The sequence below is a fragment of the Pleurodeles waltl genome, chromosome 5 (assembly GCF_031143425.1).
Source record: "Pleurodeles waltl isolate 20211129_DDA chromosome 5, aPleWal1.hap1.20221129, whole genome shotgun sequence".
NCBI lineage: Eukaryota > Metazoa > Chordata > Amphibia > Caudata > Salamandridae > Pleurodeles > Pleurodeles waltl.
Genome location: NC_090444.1, coordinates 994901249 through 994925097, shown reverse-complemented (window position 1 = coordinate 994925097; position 23849 = coordinate 994901249). Strand labels below are relative to the sequence as shown.

Below are 23849 nucleotides of genomic sequence, written 5' to 3'. Positions count from 1 at the left end.
TTGACATCTTTGCTTCACCTGTAGACACAATGGCAGTCATCAGGAATGAAACTTTTGAAAAATCACCTGCCTTATTCCCCAAAATGAAAATCAGTTTCTTTAGATCATCCACGCAAAATTCAGAAGAGATGCAACGCCTACAGAGCTCATTATATCCAAGTTTAAACATACTAATTTGATTATACCCTCAGCGAGCATCAAATCAAGGAAAAGCCCAGGCATGGTGGGCAAAGTACTGCAAGTTACACAAAAACTCAGCTTTGCTCACAAGCCTCTTTAGACCTATCCAATTCACCACTAACTGAGGGAGGAGACTCAAAATCCAGCAATCACCTCCAAAGCCATACATGGGGCAACAGCTGCAGCAATGAACTAACATTCAGATTAAATTGACATTCAAGTTAACTTGCTCAACACACTGGTTGTTTTTATAGCATGGATAGAAGATAAGCTAAGATAAGATAACTCAATCTGTTATTGTTAGAGCCCAGGCCATGAGCAGTGAAGTACAAAAAAATCCCAGTTTGTGCTCACCAATACTGGATAAATTGTCCACTCTCCGCAGTATCACAAATGCCTCCTTGAGGAAGTAAAACTGGGCAGGCTTAAACCTGGTATCATCGCAAGATCCTACTATGACCCAGAGACAAGCAAACTGAGGAAAAAATAGCAGTAATAAAATAAGTGTCATAGCAAAACTTCATGGGATAGAGAACCTAGAAGAAACTTAAGTCATCATCGAATCCTTCAGTCAGACTCCTGACAAATGCACTGGGCTGCTAACCAGGTGTCAGACTATTCCTTCAAGTCCAGTTCAGCGTATGCAGGATTATATTCTACAAAAGGAGGAAGTAAAGAGGGCTTCCCTCAGTGTGGTGGGCCGACAAGCAACCCATGGAACTACCCTAGCATTGGACTAGATTATTTCAAATCTACCCATTTCTAAAGACCGTCCTGATTAAGCAAACGGGAAAAAAAGGAACAGTGTAAGAACAGAAAAAGGAACCACATAAGGACAGAAATAAACCCACTACACCAGCTGTGGTACAGAATATGAGGAAAGTATACCTAATTTTTATGGAAGAGAGTATTAAGGAACCATTGCATAAGAAGGAGGTGAAGTAAGGGCCCAAGACAGTCCCAAAGGCATAAAACACAGGCCATAAAAGACAGCTGAACATCCAGCAGGAGGCTCATCCAAACAAAATCATAAGACTAAGAGAGCTCTCGTCAGAGGTGGTAACCGCATTAAAAACCATTGCTAGCCAACCTGAATGGGACAGTATGGGACAGTACCGACTCGCCTATAACATCAACGTGAACATCGTTGATTGAGGATCAAGAACCAACCTATATGCCTAGAGGCATCCAAAATGAGGAATTCAAGCAAGACCCCAAGAAGATCCCTACATGTGGATTTGTAAAGGTAATGACAAGTTTCAAATTCTACACTAGAAGCCACCGAAGTTCCTCAGACTCAGAAAGAAGGAAAATGAAATAGTGTCCAAGGGCCAAATAATGGTCAGTCATCTAAACCCTAGCAACAGAAAATACTCTCGTACTTGCAATATAAATCAAGGGGTAAGCTGTATGTACTAAACCAGACCAATGTCCTAAAGCTAATAGATCTGGAGATATAACTTCCATTGAGTTTCTACCAAACCGAGCCTACAGTTGTCACTTTTTTCAGGCCCCCATGCCTAACTGGTGTACATACATAAAGCCAAGAGTCACTCAGATGGGAAAGACCCAAAGTGGTTTCCATTCTCAGATGCGCAGTGGGGCCGCCCTCATAAACGTTTCTTCGCAATCTAGGTGACAGCACCCCTGACCCTGTCTGGCCACAAAAAGTGGTAACTGGGGAGAGAGCTGGACAATCACATTTCTGAATAAACTGGCTTGTCCGACACATTATCCACAAATCCCAGGCATGAATGAATTAGATCAAATGTTGCCCAGCTGCAGGGACCAAGGGAATTAAAGAGTTGTTCATGAAAGCTTGGGGCTTAGGCAGCAACATTGATGATGAAGACCTTGGAACATATTGGCACCAATTCCACGTTATAGCTTTCCAAGATACCTAGTTGAAAACTTCGGTACTACTATAAGGGTACATTGAATACACCTGTCCAACTATTAAAGTAAAGCAGTTCGGGCTACCAGAGAGGGCTTTTCTATTTACTTCAGTTTCAGCCTGAGGGTACATGTTTCCTACTTAGCGTTAACAGAGCCGAGCTTTCTTGCGGTGCTCTTGAAAGGCTGGAATGAAGAAGGGAATACCCTCCTAATCATCATAAACATCTATTTACACTAGGAGTGGGAGTATAGCGCAATAAGGGGGAGTCGCATACTGGCAACAGGAATGTAAATGTAAAAGGAAATCCCTGGCGGAAAGGCGGCTCCAAATACCGTCTGCAGTCTATGGTGGACCGCTGGGGAAAAGGTGGTCCACCTTCACCCCGGAGGTCTGACCACCGTGGTGCTACAGGCGGTTAACTGGCTGCTTTGCAGCCTGTTTACCGCTGTGGTCATAATCTGGCAGTCCAACACCGCCATGCCGTCGGCGGTGTTACCGCCACCGCCAGCGTGGCGGAGCTGGACTGCCAATGTCATAATGAGGGCTTAAATCTGCTCTTGGGGTAGTTATTTCCCCCAACATGTACCTCTATTTTCTTATCGCAAAATGGCCCCCTCAAATCGAAAAAGGGTACAAGAAGGTATTTTGCTCTAAGAAATAGCACTGGATGTGCTATGGGGTTAGACTTTTCCACCAACTTACTCCCAGCATCTAGTGCTATTGCACCCTCACGTCCAAAATGTACATGAGGATGCATTTTGCATTAAAAATATCACTAAATTTAGCAGAAAACAAGTAATAAGCCTGAGCTGTTGCTCAGAGTCGCTAAATGTACTCTCACAGTAGAACTGATTTCCCTCAAATTACTCTTAATTACTAAGCAGGCATAACTGCCTTATGATTGGTAATTCTGCATCAAATAGTAATGCAGAAATACCAAACTTACTCCGATTACTCCAGTGTAAATAAAATTATCTCCAGGCCTACTTTAACCCCTCACCCAAAGGAAAAAAGGATAGTAATTGAAAAGCTATGTCATGTTATAATGGTTCACAATGAGGCAGATATGATTTTAATGGGGCTTTCAATCTCAACCAGTTTCACATCTAAAAGAAAGAGGCAGATCAATAAGAGATGGGCATTGAAGGGGTATTTCCGAAGCAATCTTTTCCATCGATAAGTCGCTCCGACCGGCTCTTTGATTTTGGCACTTCAATAGGTCTTAGTGTGTTTAATGGCAGGTTTCCTGGTGATAACCAACTAGCATGGACCAGACTAAATGGGATTGTCTAATACCTGGATTACACTCAGGTGAATGTTGCCCTGTTCAGCTACATCCAACAGTATTGCACCAATGAGCCTGGACAGTGACCATTTTTCCCAGGTTATAACTCCGGTAGCAAACATCCCAATCCTTTCTGAGTCAAAACCCCTCCTGTCCGATGAATATACTGGGAACCTAAACAGGCTAGGATGGAATGAGGAAATTGCATCAGAAATTCTCAATAGTTGCGCACTCTTTATGTCAAATTACCCAGGCCTAGCGGACACCATAGGCAGCTAGCTGGACCTAACAAGATATATCATAACAAAATAACTCGGGACATTTCACAACAATGGCTATACCCTGGAAAGCCCAGAAGAAACAATGTTTTTATATGAAGTGAGGCGTTCTAGATAAAACGTGAATAAGCATTTGCAACGGTTAAGAGTAAACCCACAATCCCAAGATCTAAAAGCAGTAGTTAACCTGCAAACGGAAAAGGGAACTTTGGGCCCTCAAAAAAAAAACTATGATGATTACTGGGCCCGAAAAAGTAAAGATGCAACAAACATCTGGCGAATGGTTGATACAATGGAGCATGGCACGCGCAAAGTATGATACAAACAAAAGAATTTGCAAATGTATCTTCCAATTACCAGAATCAGTTTTCTCAGTCCATGTCCGCTTGGAATTCGGATTCCTTAAGCGAGTCGTAGCCACAAAAACTGTGTTCACCAAGCTGTGTCATAAAATCAGAGCAGCAAGCCCTAACACTGGATGGTTTGTTATGGAATGAGCAAAAGAGCGCAGGGGGCAAGACTGCCCACGTATGAAATAGAGGATCCTGTTTGGACGATCTATATATTCGGGAGGTATGGTCTCTGGGCACTAGACATAATGAGTTTACAAAGAGAGGTGAACACCAATGCCCGGTTAATGGGCAGAGTCTCAGACAAAGAAGTACTGGCCAAAAGTCCCATGCCTGGATGGTTTTACCATCTTCTAATACATCAGGAAAGCAACCATATCTGGGAGCGAGCTACTCAAAATCTGCAAAAAGTAGTCTTTCAACTGGAGGCCCTGCAAACACTGAGTTTTACAGCAAAGTGGCAGAACCGACCAATTAAGGCGAAATGCAGACTCTGTGAAAGGAACGGGAAATAATTTTACATGTAATATGTCTGTGCCCTGTGTTTTTAGATGCTCACAAATCACTGTTTCGATTGCAACTTAATATCCTGAAAACTTGATGATGCAGGCAGGATGTAATTTTAGCCTTGAATTGCACTGAATGTTGGATTAGTTTAATTCATGTTCATATTCTTGTAAATGCTTAGGCCCCTATAGAACGAAGGCTGAAAGGGGTGTTATTCCCCCCCACCCCCACCAATTAGACGCACCTTCTCCCTTCAGAGTTGAGCCAAGATGAATTTTTATTACGGTAATGTTCATATTCTGCTATTTTAAATATTTACATTAGGTGTTTTCCCTTTACCACGCTGATTTTATATCATGTTTGGCTTTGATCATTTAAAATATACGGTAATCAGAATTGTTATGATGACCAACACCTAAATCGATAAGGGACATTGTTTATTCAGGCTGGCACTTTTGTCTTCTTGCGCTGGCACATTGGCACTTTGTAGATGCCTTTGTATTTTTTTTTTTTTGTAATTCTGAGTGTTTAAATTTAATCTTTTTAGCTTCTGTATTATGCTCTATCTTGATTCTGCATTGTTTTATCATATGTTTGCTTGTCTTGCAAAGGTTTTTAGTAACCATGCAATAAATAAGTATATCACATCATGTCATGAGTTGAAGTTATAGATACGAGAATGACTGTTTTGAGAATCAGATGCAAAGCACAGCTGTGGTGCACTGGCTCAAAAGGGCTCCACATAAGAAAAGTGAGCACCAAATTAAGGTCCTACTGTGGCAATACAAATGGTTCCCATCCACACATATGGACCAACCATGAAGAAAATGCATCATAAAATGATTTAAATAAGGACGTTCGGTCGGGTGAATATATAAAGGCCGAAAGAGCAAACAAATAACCTTTAACAATCCCCATGGCACGTCTTTGCCCAGCTAAGGACAGCACAAAAAGTAGAACATCTGACAACTTTGCTTGCATTAACTCGGTATCATGGGAATAAGAACAGGACACAAGCTTATTATAGAGTAACACCGTACACAGATTTTGTGGATGGACGTCTCGCCACTACCTCAGGAGGGTGGTCAAGAGTAGTCAACCACTGCTGTGCAATCTCCATGAATGGAGGTATAGAATGAGCAGTCAGGGGTGTAGTACCCTGACCTACTGCTGCAACAGAAGATCCTTCTTAAGAGGCAGCCTGACTGGAGGACTGATACTCATGTAAAAAATGTCAGGGTATCCCTGAACCTCCTGGCACCATCTCTATGTCTATAGACATTAGGATAACTTTGGGCCAGTTGCTCATGATTTTCTTCATGACTCTGGGCAGCAGAAGTGGAGGGCGTACAGGACTCTTGCTCACCACTCTAGGTGGAGTGCATCTCAGAGAGAGAGCCTTCTGGGGTACTCCAGTGTGCAAACGTATTAACATAGTGGGTTCTTGGAGGAGGAAAGTGGATCAAGGCACTGTTCTCCCTATTGCCAGAAGACACCCTGTGCCACCTTTGGGTGCTGCCACCATTTCAGACATGGGCAGCTGTGTTCATCCGTCCTGACATTTAAAGATCACGATAGGTAATACACGACAGGGAAATCATCCTGCAAACCCAGCCAATTTTTGAAGTGTATGCCTTTTGGCAAAGAGCCGAAGACCCCACCATGCTCTGCTTGTTGCTATACAACATGGTGGTGGTTTTGTCTGTGAAGACCTGAACCAACATCTCTTCGATGGACCGTACGAAGGCCTTTATCTCCTTATGAATGGCCCACAATCCCAAAAAACTGTTTTGGAAGCAGATCTCTTCTGTACACGAGAGTCCTCTGATCTTCACCTCCCCAGATGGCCTCCCCAACCCAACAGAGACATGCCTATCACCAGAGTCAGCTCTGGGTGGGGTAAGGGGAAGGGTCTGCTGCCAGTCCAATTGTTGTCAAGGAGCCACCAATGCAGGTCTTTTGCTGTTTCCTCCGTAAACTAGATGGAATCTGACAGGTCCCATTGGTGCTGAGCCCACTAAGACTTCAAACCCCACTCCAAGGCCGCAAGGACCATCCGTCGTAATCAAAAAGCAGAATGCAGAAATCCAAGAAGTCTCAGAGCCGCTCCCACTGACACCCAGGAGAGGGGCTAAAACATTGGGATCATAGCCTAAATACCCTGGACTCGAACTGGAGAGAAGGCTTGACACTGCACTGTATGCATGACGTCTCCGATAAAAGTCAGCCTCTGCAAAGGACTGAGGTGTGGATTTGGCATGTTGATTAAGCACTCCAGAGATGTTAGTTGGTTTGGCATGTTGATCAAGCACTCCAGGGATGTTAGGGGGGTTGCTGTCATCTGGAGGTGTCAAGCCCATCTTAAATAGCCAACATCCAAAGGTGTGATGCAACCTCTGCCATCCCTTTCGTAAACACCCAAGGGGTACTGGTGAGGCTGATGGGGAGTATGGAGAACTGAAAATGCTCTTGGCTGCCTCAACATACAGGTAACCCCTGTGGGACTACAGGGCGAGAATGTGAAAACAGTCATCTTGCAGGTCCGGTGCTATCATCCAGTCTCCTGATTCCAGGGGAGAAAGAATTTAAGCCAACATTAGCATCTTGCGTTTGTACTTCTTCAGAAAGAAATTGAGCTGGGATCTTTTTTGGCACCAGGAAAATAACAACAGTAAGAAGCTGCCCCTCTTCCAGTTGCTGGGACCCTCTATATGGCTTCTTTGTTCAAAAAGTCTGGATTTCTTAGCACAGAGTGGTAAAATGGTCCTCTGAAAACCGCTCTGATGTGGACGTGATACGAGGCGGGTCTGACATGACTAGCAGGGTGTAGCCTTGTTAAATGATTTGGAGAACCCACTTGTCAGATATAATGCTTTGCCACCTCCCGGAGGTAATGACTTATTCTCCCTGCCTCAGGGTGGCCATGTGCTAAAGAAGGAAAACTAAAGTGGCTTGGCTGCACAATCCATGGCGACAAGGGAGTAGCCAGAATGTTGCTCCTGCTGGCCTGGGACTTGTCGACTAGATTCCAGGCCCTGGCTTCAGAAGTACTTGAGAGTTTATCCTCGGGGGCATGAGTCCTTTGGTCTTGCCTTTGAGTTGAACCCCTTCTGAAGTTTCTAAAGGGACAACATTGCTGACAATACTGTCACACAGGCACAGAAAAGCCTAGGGAGTGCGCTATGGCCATGCTGTCCTTTAAGCACACCAGTGCCAAGTTGGCTTTGTAAGTGTAGAGATGGGTGCCGTCAAACAGTATGTCCATTAATGATTCCTAGACATCACCAGAGAAGCCTGTGGATCTCATCCAGGTGTGGAACCAAACCACTTCGCTAGTACACTCTACCATGCTGAAGTCAGCAGTGTACATTCCAGAATGGATTACATACCTTGCTGCATCCTGCCCATCTTGGATGATCTGCATTAAATGTATGTGAAACTCTTCGAGAACTGTTGGGACAATCTCACCAATCATATCCTACAAAGCACATAAATAGCTGCCTAGGAAGCAGCTAGCATAGACCGAGCGAAGGGCTGTTCCGATAGAAGAAAACACATGTCTTCCGAAAGCCTTCATACATTTAGACTCTCTGTCAGGAGGAGTCATAAGAAAGGAGTCAGGATGCAGTCTGCTTGCAGAGGCCTATACAACCAGGCTTTCTGGTGTAGGCTGCTTGGTCCAGAAGGCAGGGACTCCTGGAGCAGGCCTGTAGTGTCTGGCCATCTGTCTAATGACCAGCAGGGAAAAGCAAGGCTAGTCCAATGTGTCAGTGAGGTTTTCATTGAAAGGACGAAACAGCTCAGTAGATGCCTGTCTGGGCTCCAGAATCTGTCAGTACATTTGTTTTGAGCTCAATGGACGGAAGCTGTAGGTCCCAGACTTTGGCCTCACAACAGATGGCACAGCAAAATAATATAATTTCTCAGTTTAACGCCTAGGGGATAAATCAACCCAGTGTCAGGGAAGGTACCCAACCACTGGCCTCCTGCAAATTCATGTATAAGTACAGGTTGTCATAATATTGGGCATCATCTTCATAATCTCAATTGTCTTTTCAAAGATTATAGTGGCTTCGGTCACAGTCTGAGCCAAAATATTGTGAAGGGCTTATAGACGATGTCCTCATAGGGGAAGTGTTCTGTCTGAGTTGACCTCATAGGGGAAGTGTCTGGAATGAGGTTGTACCGTTTATAGCGATCAAACTCGATTTAGGTTTGTTTTGGAGTCAGACAAGACAATCAGGTCCTCTTTCAGCATTGTCCGCATCAGGACAGGTGTCAAGATGGCACTGACCGGCATGGGTTTCACAGGGAAAATTGCAGTCAGGTTAAGCATTTCATTTGTCCCAGAGATGGGGTGGACCCTGCACTGGGGGCAAGAGGCGCAGAAGGCTTCGAGGATGGACCAGGTGATGGTGAACCAAATGGAGGCCACCTCAGATCTGTGAGGCCCGAAGGCATGCCAGAGGGAATCAGCATGGTGCTGAATATACACAGCATGGCTTCACTGAAAGCCTCTATCTGCTACAAAGTAACCAACGGGGCCAGAAACTCGAAGTGTACCTGGGCAAGTTGGGTGATTGTTTCCTCAATAGGGAACCAAGATCAACAGGCACCTTAAGATCTACGCCACTTCTCAGGATGAGAGTGGCAGGACAAGGAGGAACCCTGCTTTGACTTCTTACTTTTATTTTTCTTGGGCTTACATGATGGCTTTGATTGGGAAGAGGATCAGTGGTGAGAATGGCTTCAGGAGCGGTTCCACGCCTTCGACAAGCTGCAGAACGTACGCCCCTTTTACCAGTGTTCCGTGATGTAGAAATCAGCTTCACATTTCCAGACTGTTTTGGAAAAAAGTTAGAGAGAAAGCTCTGAATCGGCAATCGAATGCTCAGAAAGAAAGTAACTGAAGTATGCAGGGGTAGTGCATTTCAGGGGCGGGATTGAGTTGATGCAGTGTTGACCAACGCCACCTGGCGCAAGGGAGAAATACTGACAAAAATCTACAGATCCAGTCTGGCACCTAAAAGTACTCACAAGGTGCGGAGTCTGTAGTTAAAAGTATCGATCAGAAAAGCACAGTGAATCCTAAGTAAAATATGGCTTCTAAAGGATTTTCACTTTTTTGTAAAACAACGAGCTGGAATTGAGAAGCTTCCCTCACCGCCAAAAGATTTTTTTTATAGATCATTGTGATGCACATTGTGATATGCTCGCTTATGTCAGAACTACTGAAAGTAAAGCAGTCAAAGTCTTTACGCTCCAGCTGCTTTCACTAGGTTTGGTGCATTAGTCACATCTCAACCTCCAAGCACAAACCACCATGAAAGAGGTAACGTTGGAAAGTGGAGACAGCAGAAGGGCAATCCCTAAGCCAGGAATACACACACTAGCTTCTAAGGAATGCTTGGGGATGGGGATGGCGAGAGGGATGGCAGCCTAACCTGGCATAGTCAGATGTTCTCCCCGAGGGGGACTACATTCTTTTTGTCACCCTAGGGCCAGCAACCCCAAAACTGGCCCCTAGTGGACAGAAATCCACAAGACACCAAGGTCTATGTTTTTTTGAGAAACAGAATAGAGTGGGGCCCTGTCTGTCTTGGGTCACACATCCACACCTAAAGCCCCAACATTGCTGCTCTCTTCCCAGAGGCAGACTGGGGAATTTAACTAAATCTGCCCTCCTAGACAGAGTGGAAACCCCAGTAGACACTAGGGTTGTTTTTACTTCGATACAAAAAACGGTGGGGGCAGTTCATCTAGTCCATCCAGACATCGGGCCATACTTCCAACCCTAAAAGGCCCCAATATTCTATTTGACTCTACCCACAATCTTCGCTCCCTGGGATGAAGAAAGCCCACTAGACATCAAGCTCATCCTGACAATCAGACAATGCCAGCCCTTCCTAAAGTCCAACAGCCATTCTGCTCCCACGGGTAAACTAGGGGATTTACCCCTGATCTGGTCCCTCTGTGGACAGGGTTTGGCAATATGCCCACCCCCAAAGTCAAATCAGTGTTTCTGCTCACCTGGGAATGGACTGGAGATAGATTGGGGCCAGTCTGCCCCTTCAGTGTGGGGTGGAGGAAGGAAAGCCCCATGGAAGCAAGGGACAGACTTTTGTAAAAGGGGATGGGGTGGAGACTTCCTTTCCTGGCATAAGGTAATAACTCCACCCTTAGAGATCTAGCAACCTTTCTGTCCCCATGGTGGCAGACTGAAAGATTTACTCCCAATCCATTCCAATTTCCCCAGGGATGCAGAGCTGGTTTTATTGTATAACAAATGGCGTGGTGGCAGGCTCATACTGGCATCCTACCTCTACATCCTAAACAATCTTTCTGTCCCTGGCTGTGTTTACGACTAATCTGCAACCCGTGGCTGGAGGGAGAAGAAAGCTCACAGGATGGCAGTACTAGATTTTTATTTATTCTTGTTTAAAAAAATGAGTTGTACGTGAGCATTTCCCAGCAGTAGTGCGCACCTACCACTGAAGCTGAAAAAGTCTTTCTGCTGCCATGAGCAGAAAGATAGGATTTACCCCCACTCTGATAACATACAGGAAGCCAAGGACAGATTTTTTGTTTAAATTGGGTGGGGTTCATCCATCCAGACATCAGGCCATATCCCCCACCAATAAAGCCTCAAAAGTTTTTCTGCTGTTGGAAATGATTGACAGATTTGCCTTTAACATGTCCTCTGGGAGGAGGGGTGGGTAGAAAGCTCACTGGTTGCCTGGGTTATTTATTTTAAATAAGATGGAGGTTGCCCATCCTGACATATGGCCATAACACCGCCCCTAAAGCTGCAACAGTTTTTTCTGCCCTCTGGCTGTGCAGATTAGGTGGATTATCCCTATCAGACAGCCCACTGGATGCCAAGGATAGATTTAGAAAATTAAATAAATGGGATGGGGGCTTGTCGATCCTGACGTAAGGCCATATCAGTCACCTCTGAAGCCCCAACAGTCATTCTACTATCCCCAGGGACTGCAGATTAGGGGCTATACCTCCAATCTTGCACTCCTGGGGCGCCGAAGACCCACTGAATGTCACGGAAAGATGTTTGTGTGAAGAATGGGTTGCAGTTATTCATTGGGCAACATCCTCATCCCAAAATCCCCAACAGCCTTTCTGCTTCCCTGGGATTTGCAGCAATCTCTATGACAAGAGAGAGGAAATTTGGATCATATTTATTTTTTGGTATAGTTTTGACATATAGGCAGGGAGCTAGCATAAAGACTGTCAGATTCCTGCAGGTGGGGGCTGCAGTGAAGTCTTAGAATGGGTGAGTCCCACACTCCAGCCTGTTTCTCACCTTCGTCCTTGATGGGCTGGTGGGATTTCTGACTGCTCATATGGGAGACAGTTTTTAAATAGCCCTCAGGGGTCTGAAACAGACTACCAGTGGAAAAGTGAGAAAAGGAATGTGGTGGGCGCTGGACTACATTACCATCTTACCCGACTTCCGGACACCAAACTGTATTTCTGCAGGGATGTGGAATTCCCATCGCCAGACGCCCAGGACATATTGTTTGGGGTCAAGAGCAACACATTTTCATGTTTACTTTGTCCTTAGGACAAGTAAGCCCACCACCTGCAGCACAAACCCCTCGGCTGACAGTTTACAGAGATGGAAACTGTATGCAGTTGAGTTAATGTCTGTCCATATGTTAATGCTGTTCAAACTTCTATTTATGGTTCATTAATGATAAGCCTTCATTATCAGGGTGAGCGCTGTAAATAAAAGTTTTAAGGTTACTCTGCACTGATAGTGGATCCAGTAAAAAAAAAAAGTGTACACATGTTTGAAACGTTTAACAATATGAGGCCAGGTATAATGCTCCCAGAATGCCTTCTGATTTTGCAGAAGCTTGTAAGCAAGAGTGATGATTATTTGCTTTCAAAATAAAATGTACAGAAACAATGCAAGTAGGAAAAAACATTTTGATACTATGAAATTTTAGGTGCTATTTCTTTAAAGCGTCATTTAGTAAAATGTGTTGATGCATGATAGTATTCCCAAAAAATACTCCTAATGAAAACTCAGTGTACCCATTTTCAACAAGCTTATGGGAAGCATGAAAATAAACAAGCACTGGCAAAGCTAACTGATCCGACCTTTTTTTTTTTTAGGCTTTTGGTTTCATCAGTGCGTGTCTTGTTTTGACATGGCTTTTGTAACAATTTATTCTTCTGGGAGCTCCCAAGCCTTCACCATTGTAACAAACACTGGCAAAAAGAAAAAAATAGATTTGGGTTCCAAAAAGCACACATTGCCACCAGTGGCGTAACAAAGGCCCTGAGCCCACCTCCAGAGGGCCCCATCAGCACAGCACCTGCCATGAACGAGTTGGAGGTGTGGGGCGACTCCATGTTCTTTGCGGGGGGCTTCTCCACTTTTGTTACACCACTGAGAGCCACAGTAGTTCCTTGCATGAACAAAACTACTTTGGGTGCCAATATGCTCCTTGTGGAAGAGCAGAATGCGATCACTCAAAGTAAAGCCAGGAGATAGCGAAAGAAATAGAAGTTTAATCAAAACAACATTTCTTTGTTAACGCCAAACCTAATTAGGGACCGAATTCTTAAAGAAAGTCACAAAAGTGCATCCGTGGTATACGTCTTTGAATTAGTGGCTATTATGAATTCACAAGAACTTACAGAAGTAGACCATTGTATTTTAGCATAAGCAAATATGCAAGTGTAGATTTGCTCATGTGAAAATCTATTGAGCGTTTACAAGTTCATTTTTCCTCAAACCACTTTTTTCCCCAACCCTGGAAGAACTTTTTCTGCCATTGTCATAAGTGAATTTCCAACCTTTCTCATTATGGAAAAAGATTAGAGAAGAGCTGGCGAAAATCTTTAAAGCATGCAAGTTAGTAGGTTTGCAGACTCAAAGGCATTCCTGCCCTGGAACTATTTCTTACTGCTCCCTCAAGCCCCAGTATGTATATCTGCGGAAAGGTGACAAAATAAGGAAATTGCAATAGTAAGTACTGAAACTGCAAGTATTCAGGCCCTACTAGTAGTAGCCCTGGCATAATCAGAAAAGGCTGCTATCCAAGCTCTTACATAATGAGATTACTGCCATAATTTTGCACTGCACTACATGGCACCAAAAGGGCAAGTAGATTTTTTTACAGGAAAAGTAGATTTAAGGAGCAACCCATCCCATGGACAAGTAGATATTTTATTAAATTCCACACCCATGTTTCTGGCTCCACAGGGAGGGAGACCTGGGATGGAGGCTTAACCTCTCTTTGCGAGCCAATACACTATTACTATGAAAACAAATTCCCAATTTTCTCTCACTTGCCATTGAGCTTGACTGCACTATTCGGGCTCTGACAACTAAGAAGCCTTACCAAGTCTGGACATTTCTGAAACCAAGAGACACAGGGGAATCAAGGGTTGTATGGCTTGCATGGTTTCCTGTACATTATCTTACCCAGTAGGCCATGACAATATCAAAGTATAGGTTACAAAAAAAATCCTTTTCCCATATTTATGTAACAAAAAACTCTGACAGTTCCAGTCAATGTCCAAAGTCTTACTACGTGTTTTCCTATAGTTCTCACAACTGAAAGGCTGCCTCTCATGTTTGGGTGGTCCTAACATGTCATAGGAATGGAAAACATTATACCCATGTGAAGGCTTCATTAAAACAATTTGGACATCCTACAGTACATGTTTTGAAAGGTTTCTGTTGCAAGCGGTACACCCACCCATACAAGTAGGAATACCATTTTCATCAGGAGAAGTGTGGAAACGCTAGGCGGTAGTCATGTTGTCAATCCCTGTAAATCCTGGAACTTTTCCTCACTGCATTGAGGATAATTTGTGATTTCAGTTTGGTGTTTGTGGGTTATTTTGGGTAGTAAAACTTAGGGAAACCAACAAAAGTCACACCACATGCACTTCCTGGGATTTCTAGTTTTGAGATATGTGTGAAGTTGGTAGGTTTCTGTGGAGGCCGACCAAGCCCAGGCCTAACTACTGCAGCTTTGCATATTGCCAGACTGAGCAAACTGCAGAGGATAAATCTCGATGTTTTTTGCTGCATGTTGGGTAGTGTGTGAATGGGGGTGGTGTTCCTGTTGCAGACATTAGGCGTAGCCTCACAAATGGGATACCATTTTTATTAGGTAAGTGTGGGTATACAGATCAGGAGAACATTTGTAATTATCAATGGAATTTTTCCTCTTCATTTTGCTTTCCAAATGTAAGGAACTGGCTACCTTGTAATCATCTGTTTGCACCGCATAGAGTTCTGAAACCACATGTGCACACCCTCCTCCCCAGAACCCAGCAGTAATAACAAATGTTTCAATAATTACACATTATTTACCAAGTTACAATGCACAGGGCACATGATATTGGTCTTACTATACACTCCACTTTCACATTTCACCAGCTGAAAGAAAAACAATCTTAGGTGGAATCGATGCCCATGCGCACTGAGGACCAAGGGAGAAGTAATGCAATATACCATGTGTCTCTAAGCTTCTTAAAAGAAACAACAGTTGCAGTATCTGGGTCCAACACTAGATGACAGTACTATGCAATTATTATTATTTATTATTTGGGGATTTGTACAGTGCAACAGCTACTCAAAGAGTGACCTGGCACTACCAGTAAAATCTAACCCAACGAATATATGAACTAAAAGGCTGACCTGAAAGCCAAGTCTTGAGATGTTTCTCGAAAATTAAAATGTCCCTGGTGGAACAGAGTTGAAGTGGAAGAGCATTCCACTCCTTGGCAGCCAGATAAGATTAAGAGCCACAAACCCTTTTTTTTCCCCTCTAAATCGAGGGGTGACCACCAGCAAAGAACTGGAGGACCGAAGTGCCCTGACAGGTTGATACAGCATACATCTGTTGGACAGTGCCTTTACAAAAAAGCTCTATAAGCTAGTACTAGACCTTTGAACCTCACCTGTTCTTTCACAGGCAGCCAGTGCAGGTGTTTTAGAGCTGGCTGAATGTGAACTCTCTTGGGGAGATGCAGCAAGTGGCTGCATTCTGCACTTGCTGCAATCTCCTCAGGAGGTAGGCAGGCAGCCCCTTCTAGAGTAAGTTGGCACAGACCAACCTAGAAGTGATCAAAGCCTGGATCACTCTTTTTGTACGCAAGGGGGAGCAAATACAGATTTTGTTTAGCATTTTTAGCAGACCAAAACACTTAGCAAATATCCCTGCCATCTGAGGTGCAAAAGATGTGATTTTATCCAATTTCACCCCCAGATTATGTGCTACTATGCCGGGGCGGGACTGAGGCGGGACATCTTGTGGTCAAAGCCCATTGACCCAGGTGTGGGGGCAAAGGGGGTGTCAGAATAGCAAAGTGGTGATAAAACTTCCCGAAGAGCTGAGAAGTCATCAATATTCATTATGACAGTGTTTGTAAGAAGTAGGGAGTCTACAAAAGTTGTAATTTTGGTGTCAAACAAATTAGAGAGTTGAGTGCAGAGTTTGGGGGAAGGTGTTAGGGGCTGAAGCAGGGCATCTGAAAGGGTACATATCTTTACATTTTAAACACCTCAATCGGTTTATTCTCTGATGAGTTAATCTGAGCTGTACAAAATTCAGACTGAGTGTTTCTAATTGCTTTATGATAAACATTTAAAGCCATTTTGTATATGGATTTACCAGTAAGGAGGTACTGCCGCCTCCAGCTTCTTTCCAATTTCTTAAAATTTTATAGCAACTCGTTTAGCGACTCATTAAACCACGGGCCTACTTGCGTTTTGTAGAGGATTTGGCCTCTCTGAGTTGGATGGGTGCAATGCCATCAGCCGCCTGAGTAAGCTAGGAATTCACAAACCTGTTATCAGCCTCGATGTCACCACTCATATGAGGAGGCTGCAGACTTAAAGCTGCACTGAAGGAATCTGAAGAGACACTAGTCCAATCTCAATGCAATAAAGTGGTAAGTGTCCTGTGAGCGAGGGGGCCATGTCCAGAAACCACAGAGCATACATGAAGGCATGATCAGATCAGGTCAAAGATTGGTTGTCAGATACCAGGACTTCGCAATTGGAAAATGTAGTCTCAAGAAGACATATTTTCCAGGAGAAGTTGGCCATAAGCTTTAAAGCATGAGCCTACATGAATACTGAGGTCCCCAAAGTCTGTAAAATTAGAATATTTTAAAAGATATTTTGAAAGGAACTCCTCAAATGAGGACAGAAATTCCTTTGCGTGCCTAGGTGGACGGTAAATCAAAACGACAGCTAGGCTTTTGTTAGCAGAAAGTGATGTACAAAAGCCCGTAGATTCTGCTCCCACAAGTTAATTAGTATCAAATTTAGTGCAATTGAGCCAGTGCTTGTAACTAATAGCAATCCCACAACCTTTTCCCCATTCTATCAAGATGCAGCATGGAATAAACCAGTTTGACTAGCCAGTGCGACATTAGGTGCAGAACTATATGACATCCAAGTTTCATTACAAAAAAAGATATGCCCCTCTTATCTTCCCTCAAAACACTGTGAATATGCAAGGCATCTTTAGGTAGAGACCGAATGATGCAAATTAAGGCATGCATCCTCCGCCACTTAAGAGGCATTGTGAACCGTGAGAAGAACGATTCTTGAGGGGAGTTCCCTGTGCTTGTAATGTAACAAGGCAATGCTAACAGGTTTGAGGTAGGGGACAGCCCGAGGAATTAGACTTACCAGGGCAAGATGGCTCCCGTCTCAGTGAGAGAAGTTCAGCTGCTGTATAAGTGATCTGCTGACTCTGGGTAGACAAACTGGCATTGTGACAGGCCCTGAGCACAAGACAATTGCGGATGGGCATAGAAGGGCTTGCATTAGGCGCGCCAATGGCACAACAGCCCCGGCCCGCTTTATATTGAGTGCTAGCATTGACAGCAGGTTCAGGCACTACACCGTTAACTGGCTCAAAATGGTGGCAGGGGCATATGAAACTAATGAAAGAACTCCCTCCACACACCTCAAATAAAGTGCAAATGCAGTAACGAAGTGCAGGTAAAAACAATTCCTCAAGTAGTTTTCCCCCGAGTCAAAAAACAAAAATTGTGCAAATGCGGTAAAACTACAAGTATGCAAAGCGCATGTATACACAGCACACATGCTATGAAGACTATCTGTTCCTGAAAGCGGGGAGGATCACAGGACAGGAAATTCCCTAGTCATTGCATTCTTACAAAAAGCTTTGCTTTCTTGTATTGCACATTTTTCCATTTAAAAAATAATGTGCTACATTATGGGTACGTTTTTCGGTTCCCTCTATGAGAATCCACAAAGCCTGGGTACCTTTAGAATCTCCAAAGTACGTATTATTATTCTTATGTATTTATTTATTGAATATGTGCAGTTAATTAAATCCATTACATGTATAATGACCAATTAAAACATTTCAGCTTGGTACCTCGCGCTACAAAAATGAATTTGAGTAATCTTTTAAAATGCAACTAAATGGTTCAAGGCGATTAAACTCTGAAGACATAAATTGAAAAATTGCATAAAATACTCAACAAATGCTAGCAGCTGTGTAGTGGCAAAGACATATAGCAAAGACCAGACAACAAAAGAAATGAAGGAGTCAAAAGCGGCAAGTCTGTGTGCCTCCAGTGAGTTATAAACTGCCTGGGGCCTCTTAAAACATTTTAGTAGTCTGAGTCGTTAAACGCAAACGCTTGACATTTAATATAACTTTTATAAAACTCAAAAGCTTAGCATTTAATAAAGCCATTGGAATAAAATTGCTAATTAACCCTAAAGCGTTCACAGTAGGCGCATCAGAGCATAAAAACACTTAACCAGTATTTTTTTTTAACTCTGTGTTAACTGCAACTACGTTAGTCTTGTTTCAGAAGCATATTGCTGTAACATCAGAGTCACACCTATCACAGAGCAGCAGATGGGCATATTAGGAAAGGCTCGAATGGGCTTTAAGGAGCTTAGTATGTGCTGCTAAAAATCTCACCAATTTACAGTTTATCTGTGGATCATCAGGGTCCAAAGTTTTCATTATAGCCTGCCGGCAAGATCAAACTCCTGGCTGGACAAAGGCTGATTTCAGCAATTGGAGGCGGGCTTCCCTTATCGCCGGACAGATGCAGACCATGTGGACAATGTCCTCTTTCCTAGCACCACACAGTCTACACGATGTATCCGTAAAACTAGCAGATGGCGTTTCAAGTGAACCGGACTTGTCATGCTCAGGTACAGTGCCATCTCCTAACTCCTAAAGTTGTGCATGACCATCCAGGCATGTGACCAGACCACAAATGTGCACTTGTCATCCAACAGAGAGTGCAGCTTAGTTAGTCTATTCAGTGCATGACAGAAAAGAGAATATGATAAATAGGAATTCCATAAATAGGAGGTGTGAGTTTCCTGGAGAGAGAGTTTTAAATATTGGCTGTATTCTGAATTTGGATCATTTTCCACTGAGTGCCATAATGCAATAACTAGTGGTCTCCAGTGATTAGATCGAATTTTGTACCAGGTTTTGATGGTATGAAACTTTCTTGCTAGTTGTTGCCGCTTAAGGCCAAATTCTAATTTGACTCAAGTTGGTGATGCACTTTGGGGAAGACAAAAGGTAAGCTTGTAAATTTGAGTTTGTTGTTGGTCCAAGATTACAGCGTCATTTCCATTTAATGCATCACTCCTGTAAGCCACTGTCACAGTCATGACAGACATTAACGGTTTAAATGACGGCCCATCCAACTTCTTGAAGATACCACAGAAGGCAAAGGTCACAGCCTTGCATTTCTGTATCATGCATTGTTTGTGTGCCAAGAAGTTTAACTTGTTATCTATGTTGAGGCCCAAATATTTATAATATGTGACTTCTTCTAACATTGCGTTGTCTATCTTGAGATTAAGGACAGGGCCGAAGGCGTTCCACATGGACATGGTTTCCGATTTAACGGTGTGGTTTCCAATTTGCTAGCCAAAGCAAATTTAGCCAATGCATTGACTGATCTCTGTAGACCCACTCTTGTATGACTCAAAAGAATGATGTCATCTGCATTTGCGATAACCTTGCCCCGTATGTGAGTTTGATTTGGACCCATGTTTTTTCATAAAGCAATTCAATGGCTCACAAGATTCTGTCATGCAGCCCCCATCTTCTTAGTTTCCCCTATAGGAGAGATCTGTCCACCCGATCAAAGACACTTTTAATATCTATAAAACATAAGGGAAATTTTTTCTTAAGGTGCCTGGATTTGTTAGCTAGAGTAATGAACGCTAGTATATTGATCCCTTCCGGAAGCCAGTTTGATTGAGGGGACCAAATTAACAGAGTTAGACCATTCTTCCAAATCATCTAGAGTTTAGGAGGCATAGTACTTGGCTACTGAGTCAATTAAGGCAATCAGTCTGTAATTTTCTGGGTTAAATCAATCCACACCCTTGAATATCAGGTTAATAATGGATCCTCTCCAGCTAGCTGAAATATTACTACTATCTCCAAAGTATGTAAAAAAACCACAACATTTGTCCTTCACAACTTTTGTGGATAAAAGTGTGAACTTCCCAAACATCAAAAGTGGGCTCAGCAATGGGGGTGGGTGGGAGTGGAGGAGCTTAGTACTTAAGGGGTTTATTTATCTGTTTGTTTACAAAAACATAAAAAATAAATAGGGGTCCATAATTAAATATCTCAAGCTGAATCCCTACATAAATAATGACGATGATGAAAAAACATTGAACCAATAAACAATGTATTCCACAAGAAGCCATACTCCAGATGGTCACAATTGTATTTTATGAACTATAATAACTGCCATTGGCTCTGCTTCCCCTAAACAGAATTCAAAATGATTTAAGAGATAGTCACTTACCCTGGAGGAAGGCTTATCACAGTAGCTTTGATGGCGTTTGTGTGCATTTTTAGCACTAGTGGCCCAATAATAAAGCTTTTAAAGGAAAAATGTGCAGCTGTTAACTTGCCTTGTGGTAATAAATTAACCTCCTTTTGGTTGGCTGCAAGAAAAAAAGGCATTCGATTTCAAATCAAACTTTTATTTCTGCGTTAGGCTACAATATGCTATAACAAAGATTCAAAATATGTTTTTAAAACCCAATCAGCACAAAGATATCAAACAAATACGGTTAATTGTATTGATATAAAAAACTTAATACTCGCCTTGTATTCCTTAAACAGTATCGAAAACTATGGGTAGTCACCAAGAAGAGTAAAATAAAATAAAATCAAGCTTAAGAGATGAGGGTAAACACGTTTTATCACACGTGGACTCTTTGCAAATACCAGATCTAATTTATACCTACTGTAGCAGCATCTAAGGAAGGAACTAGCAGAGGATCATGTCTGGTGTTGCTACCAAATTAAAAAATAACAAAGTCTCTGGCGTACTATGGATACTATTCACATTTAAGTGGGCATGATGCACTATTCCCATTTGCAGACCAGGGATCTGCAGTTAGCACACCAAATGGTTTGCGAACAGGAATGCAAATTGAAAGAAGCCCTTTATTCTAATAGGCTGCATTGGAAATTCGTGGGAGTGAGGCAAATGATTAGCTTATTGAATATTATTTAGGAACTTTGCAATACGTGACCCCTGATCATTTCCCCCAAATGAGGAGATGGAGGCTTTCAAGGGCCAGCAGGCCTTTAATTCTTACATTTGGAGTTCCAAACAGATTTTTTTAAGCAGCTCATGTCACATAAGGAGAAACGTACTGTTCTAAGAAAAAAATGTTTCTAGTTTCCTATAAACAGTGCTTTAAATGGGCCGCTACTGAGTACCGGCACTTTTTTATTTTGAAAGGGAGAATACCTGCACTTCTCAAGAAAAACGTAATACTTTTCATTTGAGAGTACCGGCACTTCTCGGACCAAGCAGGTACTCTGATACAGAGTACCCGCACTTCTATTTTTCCCATTTAAAGCACTGCCTATAAAGGAATCTGTTGCAAGGGAACAGCTTCCCATTTTGCTCAACAGTTACCACTCAAACTTGCAGGATGGTAACTAATGATTTGCAACCATAATTGCAGTCACATTGATACAGTCCGTTACGAATCCCAAGGACAAAGGGACGCGCCTCTGTCACGGAGCATCCTATTTGCGATTAGTAATGGATTGCAAAAACCCTTTTACGACTCAAACTGTTTTCACAAGTAAAGTGGCTTAAATACATTTTAAACAGGCGTTCTGCAGTAGGAAATCCCATGCCTTTGCGAATTTACATAAATTGTGACTTTCGTACATGAGACTCTTATGGGCATATTTATACTCCGTTTGCGCCGAATTAGCGTAGTTTTTTTCGACGCAAATTCGACGCTAAACTAACTCCATATTTATACTTTGGCGTTAGACGCGTCTAGCGCCAAAGTTCATGGAGTTAGCGTCATTTTTTTGCGTGAACACCTTCCTTGCGTTAATGATATGCAAGGTAGGCGTTCCCGTCTAAAAAAATGACTCCGATGCTATTGCGTCGGATTTATACTCCTGGGCAAAAATGACGCCCGGGAGTGGGCGGGACTAAAAAACCCGCATTTGCGCTGGATTTTAGCGCCTGGGTCAGGGCAGGCGTTAAGGGACCTGTGGGCTCAGAATGAGCCCAGAGGTGCCCTCCCAAGCCCCCAGGGAAGCCCCCTGCCACCCTTGCCCACCCCAGGAGGACACCCAAGGCTGGAGGGACCCATCCCAGGGAAGAGAAGGTAAGTTGTGGTAAGTATTTTTTTTTTTGGCATAGGGGGGCCTGATTTGTGCCCCCCTACATGTCACTTTGCCCAATGACCATGCCCAGGGGACAGAAGTCCCCTGGGCATGGCCATTGGGCAAGGGGGCATGACTCCTGTCTTTGCTAAGACAGGAGTCATGTTAATGGCGTCTGGGCGCCAAAGAAAAATGGCGCAGATCGGGTTAAGACTTTTTTTTGCCTCAGCCTGACTTGCCCCATTTTTGGACGCCCAAACGCCATTTTTCCCTACGCCGGCGCTGCCTGGTGTACGTGGTTTTTTTTCACGCACACCAGGCAGCGCCGGTCGGCTAACGCCGGCTAACGCCATTCAATAAATACGGCGCCCGCATGGCGCTTCAGAATGGCGTTAGCCGGCGCTAATTTTTTTGGCGCTAAACTGCGTTAGCGCAGTTTTGCGTCAAAAAGTATAAATATGGGCCTTAGTTCGTGCTTTAGGTGGCGCCTTAGAAATCGGCTATCCCTGAAAAATCCAAAATACGAGGCGAATTTACCTCACAAAGCCGACACTTCAGGTTGAGCTGGCTCTTTCTAGTCAAGAATACCAATGCTGAATTCAGTGCTTAATTTGTGCTTGTTGTTTCCAGTGCAGAGCACCAGCACTTATTTTTAAAGGCCGGCACTCATATTTCTGCCTCAAGCATTTACTGCGAGAAAAAGACACATATGGGAAAGACGGAGGAAGAGAAAAACGAAAAAGCATCACAATGGGAGAAAGCAGAAAGCTGCAAGTCGTGAGCTGAAGGGGCAGGGAGTGGCCTTAAATGGATTGAAAAGGCCCGAGGTGGCTTCAGGATTACGCTGCCTCAGTATTCCGGGTTCGCACATTTAATTGCAGCAGCCGCGTGTTCAAGAGGAGGGCTTTTTGCACCGGCACGTTTTTATTTACAAATTAAGCATTGTCTGAATTGCCTGTGCATTTCAACTATGTGGTAAGCCACTCTCCCATTTGCAGAGATTATTGCATGGCTTAACTTGAGCCCAGAAAAAGCCTGATGTAGTGTCAGACCTGGCATCTTTTATTCTCAGCAACCCTGATAAATGCCAGGCGTCTCGGGTCACGTTAACACACTTCATAATTTTACATTCCAGCAAGTACTCAAGATTGTCACGCTTTTAAACGTATTGTGCTCAGGTCAGCCAATGAGGGAAGGCAGCAGTCCCAACTTCATCACAGAGTTGGATGGGGTCAGTGAGACTTCTGACCCCACCCCACTCTGACGAGGTGTCACTGATTGACACTCGCCCTGGGCGCTTCAGGGTTTAAACCTGAAGCACCCAGGTCGAAGTCAATGGGTGACGCTTCCCTCATCACCTGGGGGAGGGCCTCAAGGCATCTTTGCTGAGCCAAGGAGGTCACGCCCACAAGAACTGTGACCTCTCCAGCCCAGCAAAGTTCAGCTCAAGCAGCCAGGAGTCTGCGCAAATTTCTCATGTCTGCTCCTGACTGCCTGACCTGAACATGAAGAGTATCTGTCAGGCTGACCTTTGTCCAGCCTGACAGACACTCTTCATTAGAGGCAAAAGATGGCGGGTGTGGCCCCTCCGCCCCAAAGGACGGGCCGCGCGTGGCTCAGCCAGAGCCAAACTTCTGGTTCAACCACCTCTACTATTATGTTGTGTAAAAGTGGGCA

The 23849-nt window shown here is 43.7% G+C and overlaps 1 protein-coding gene across 2 annotated transcripts in view; it reads right to left on the bottom strand.

Annotated features, from left to right (window-relative positions):
• The window catches only part of ADGB (androglobin), an 871677-nt gene that overhangs the window by 439018 nt on the left and 408810 nt on the right, over positions 1-23849 (bottom strand). For both annotated transcript variants that reach the window (XM_069235154.1, XM_069235155.1), the window contains exon 18: positions 20329-20470. In XM_069235154.1, the coding sequence (XP_069091255.1) occupies positions 20329-20470 (142 nt within the window). The remainder of the gene's footprint in view (positions 1-20328; positions 20471-23849) is intronic.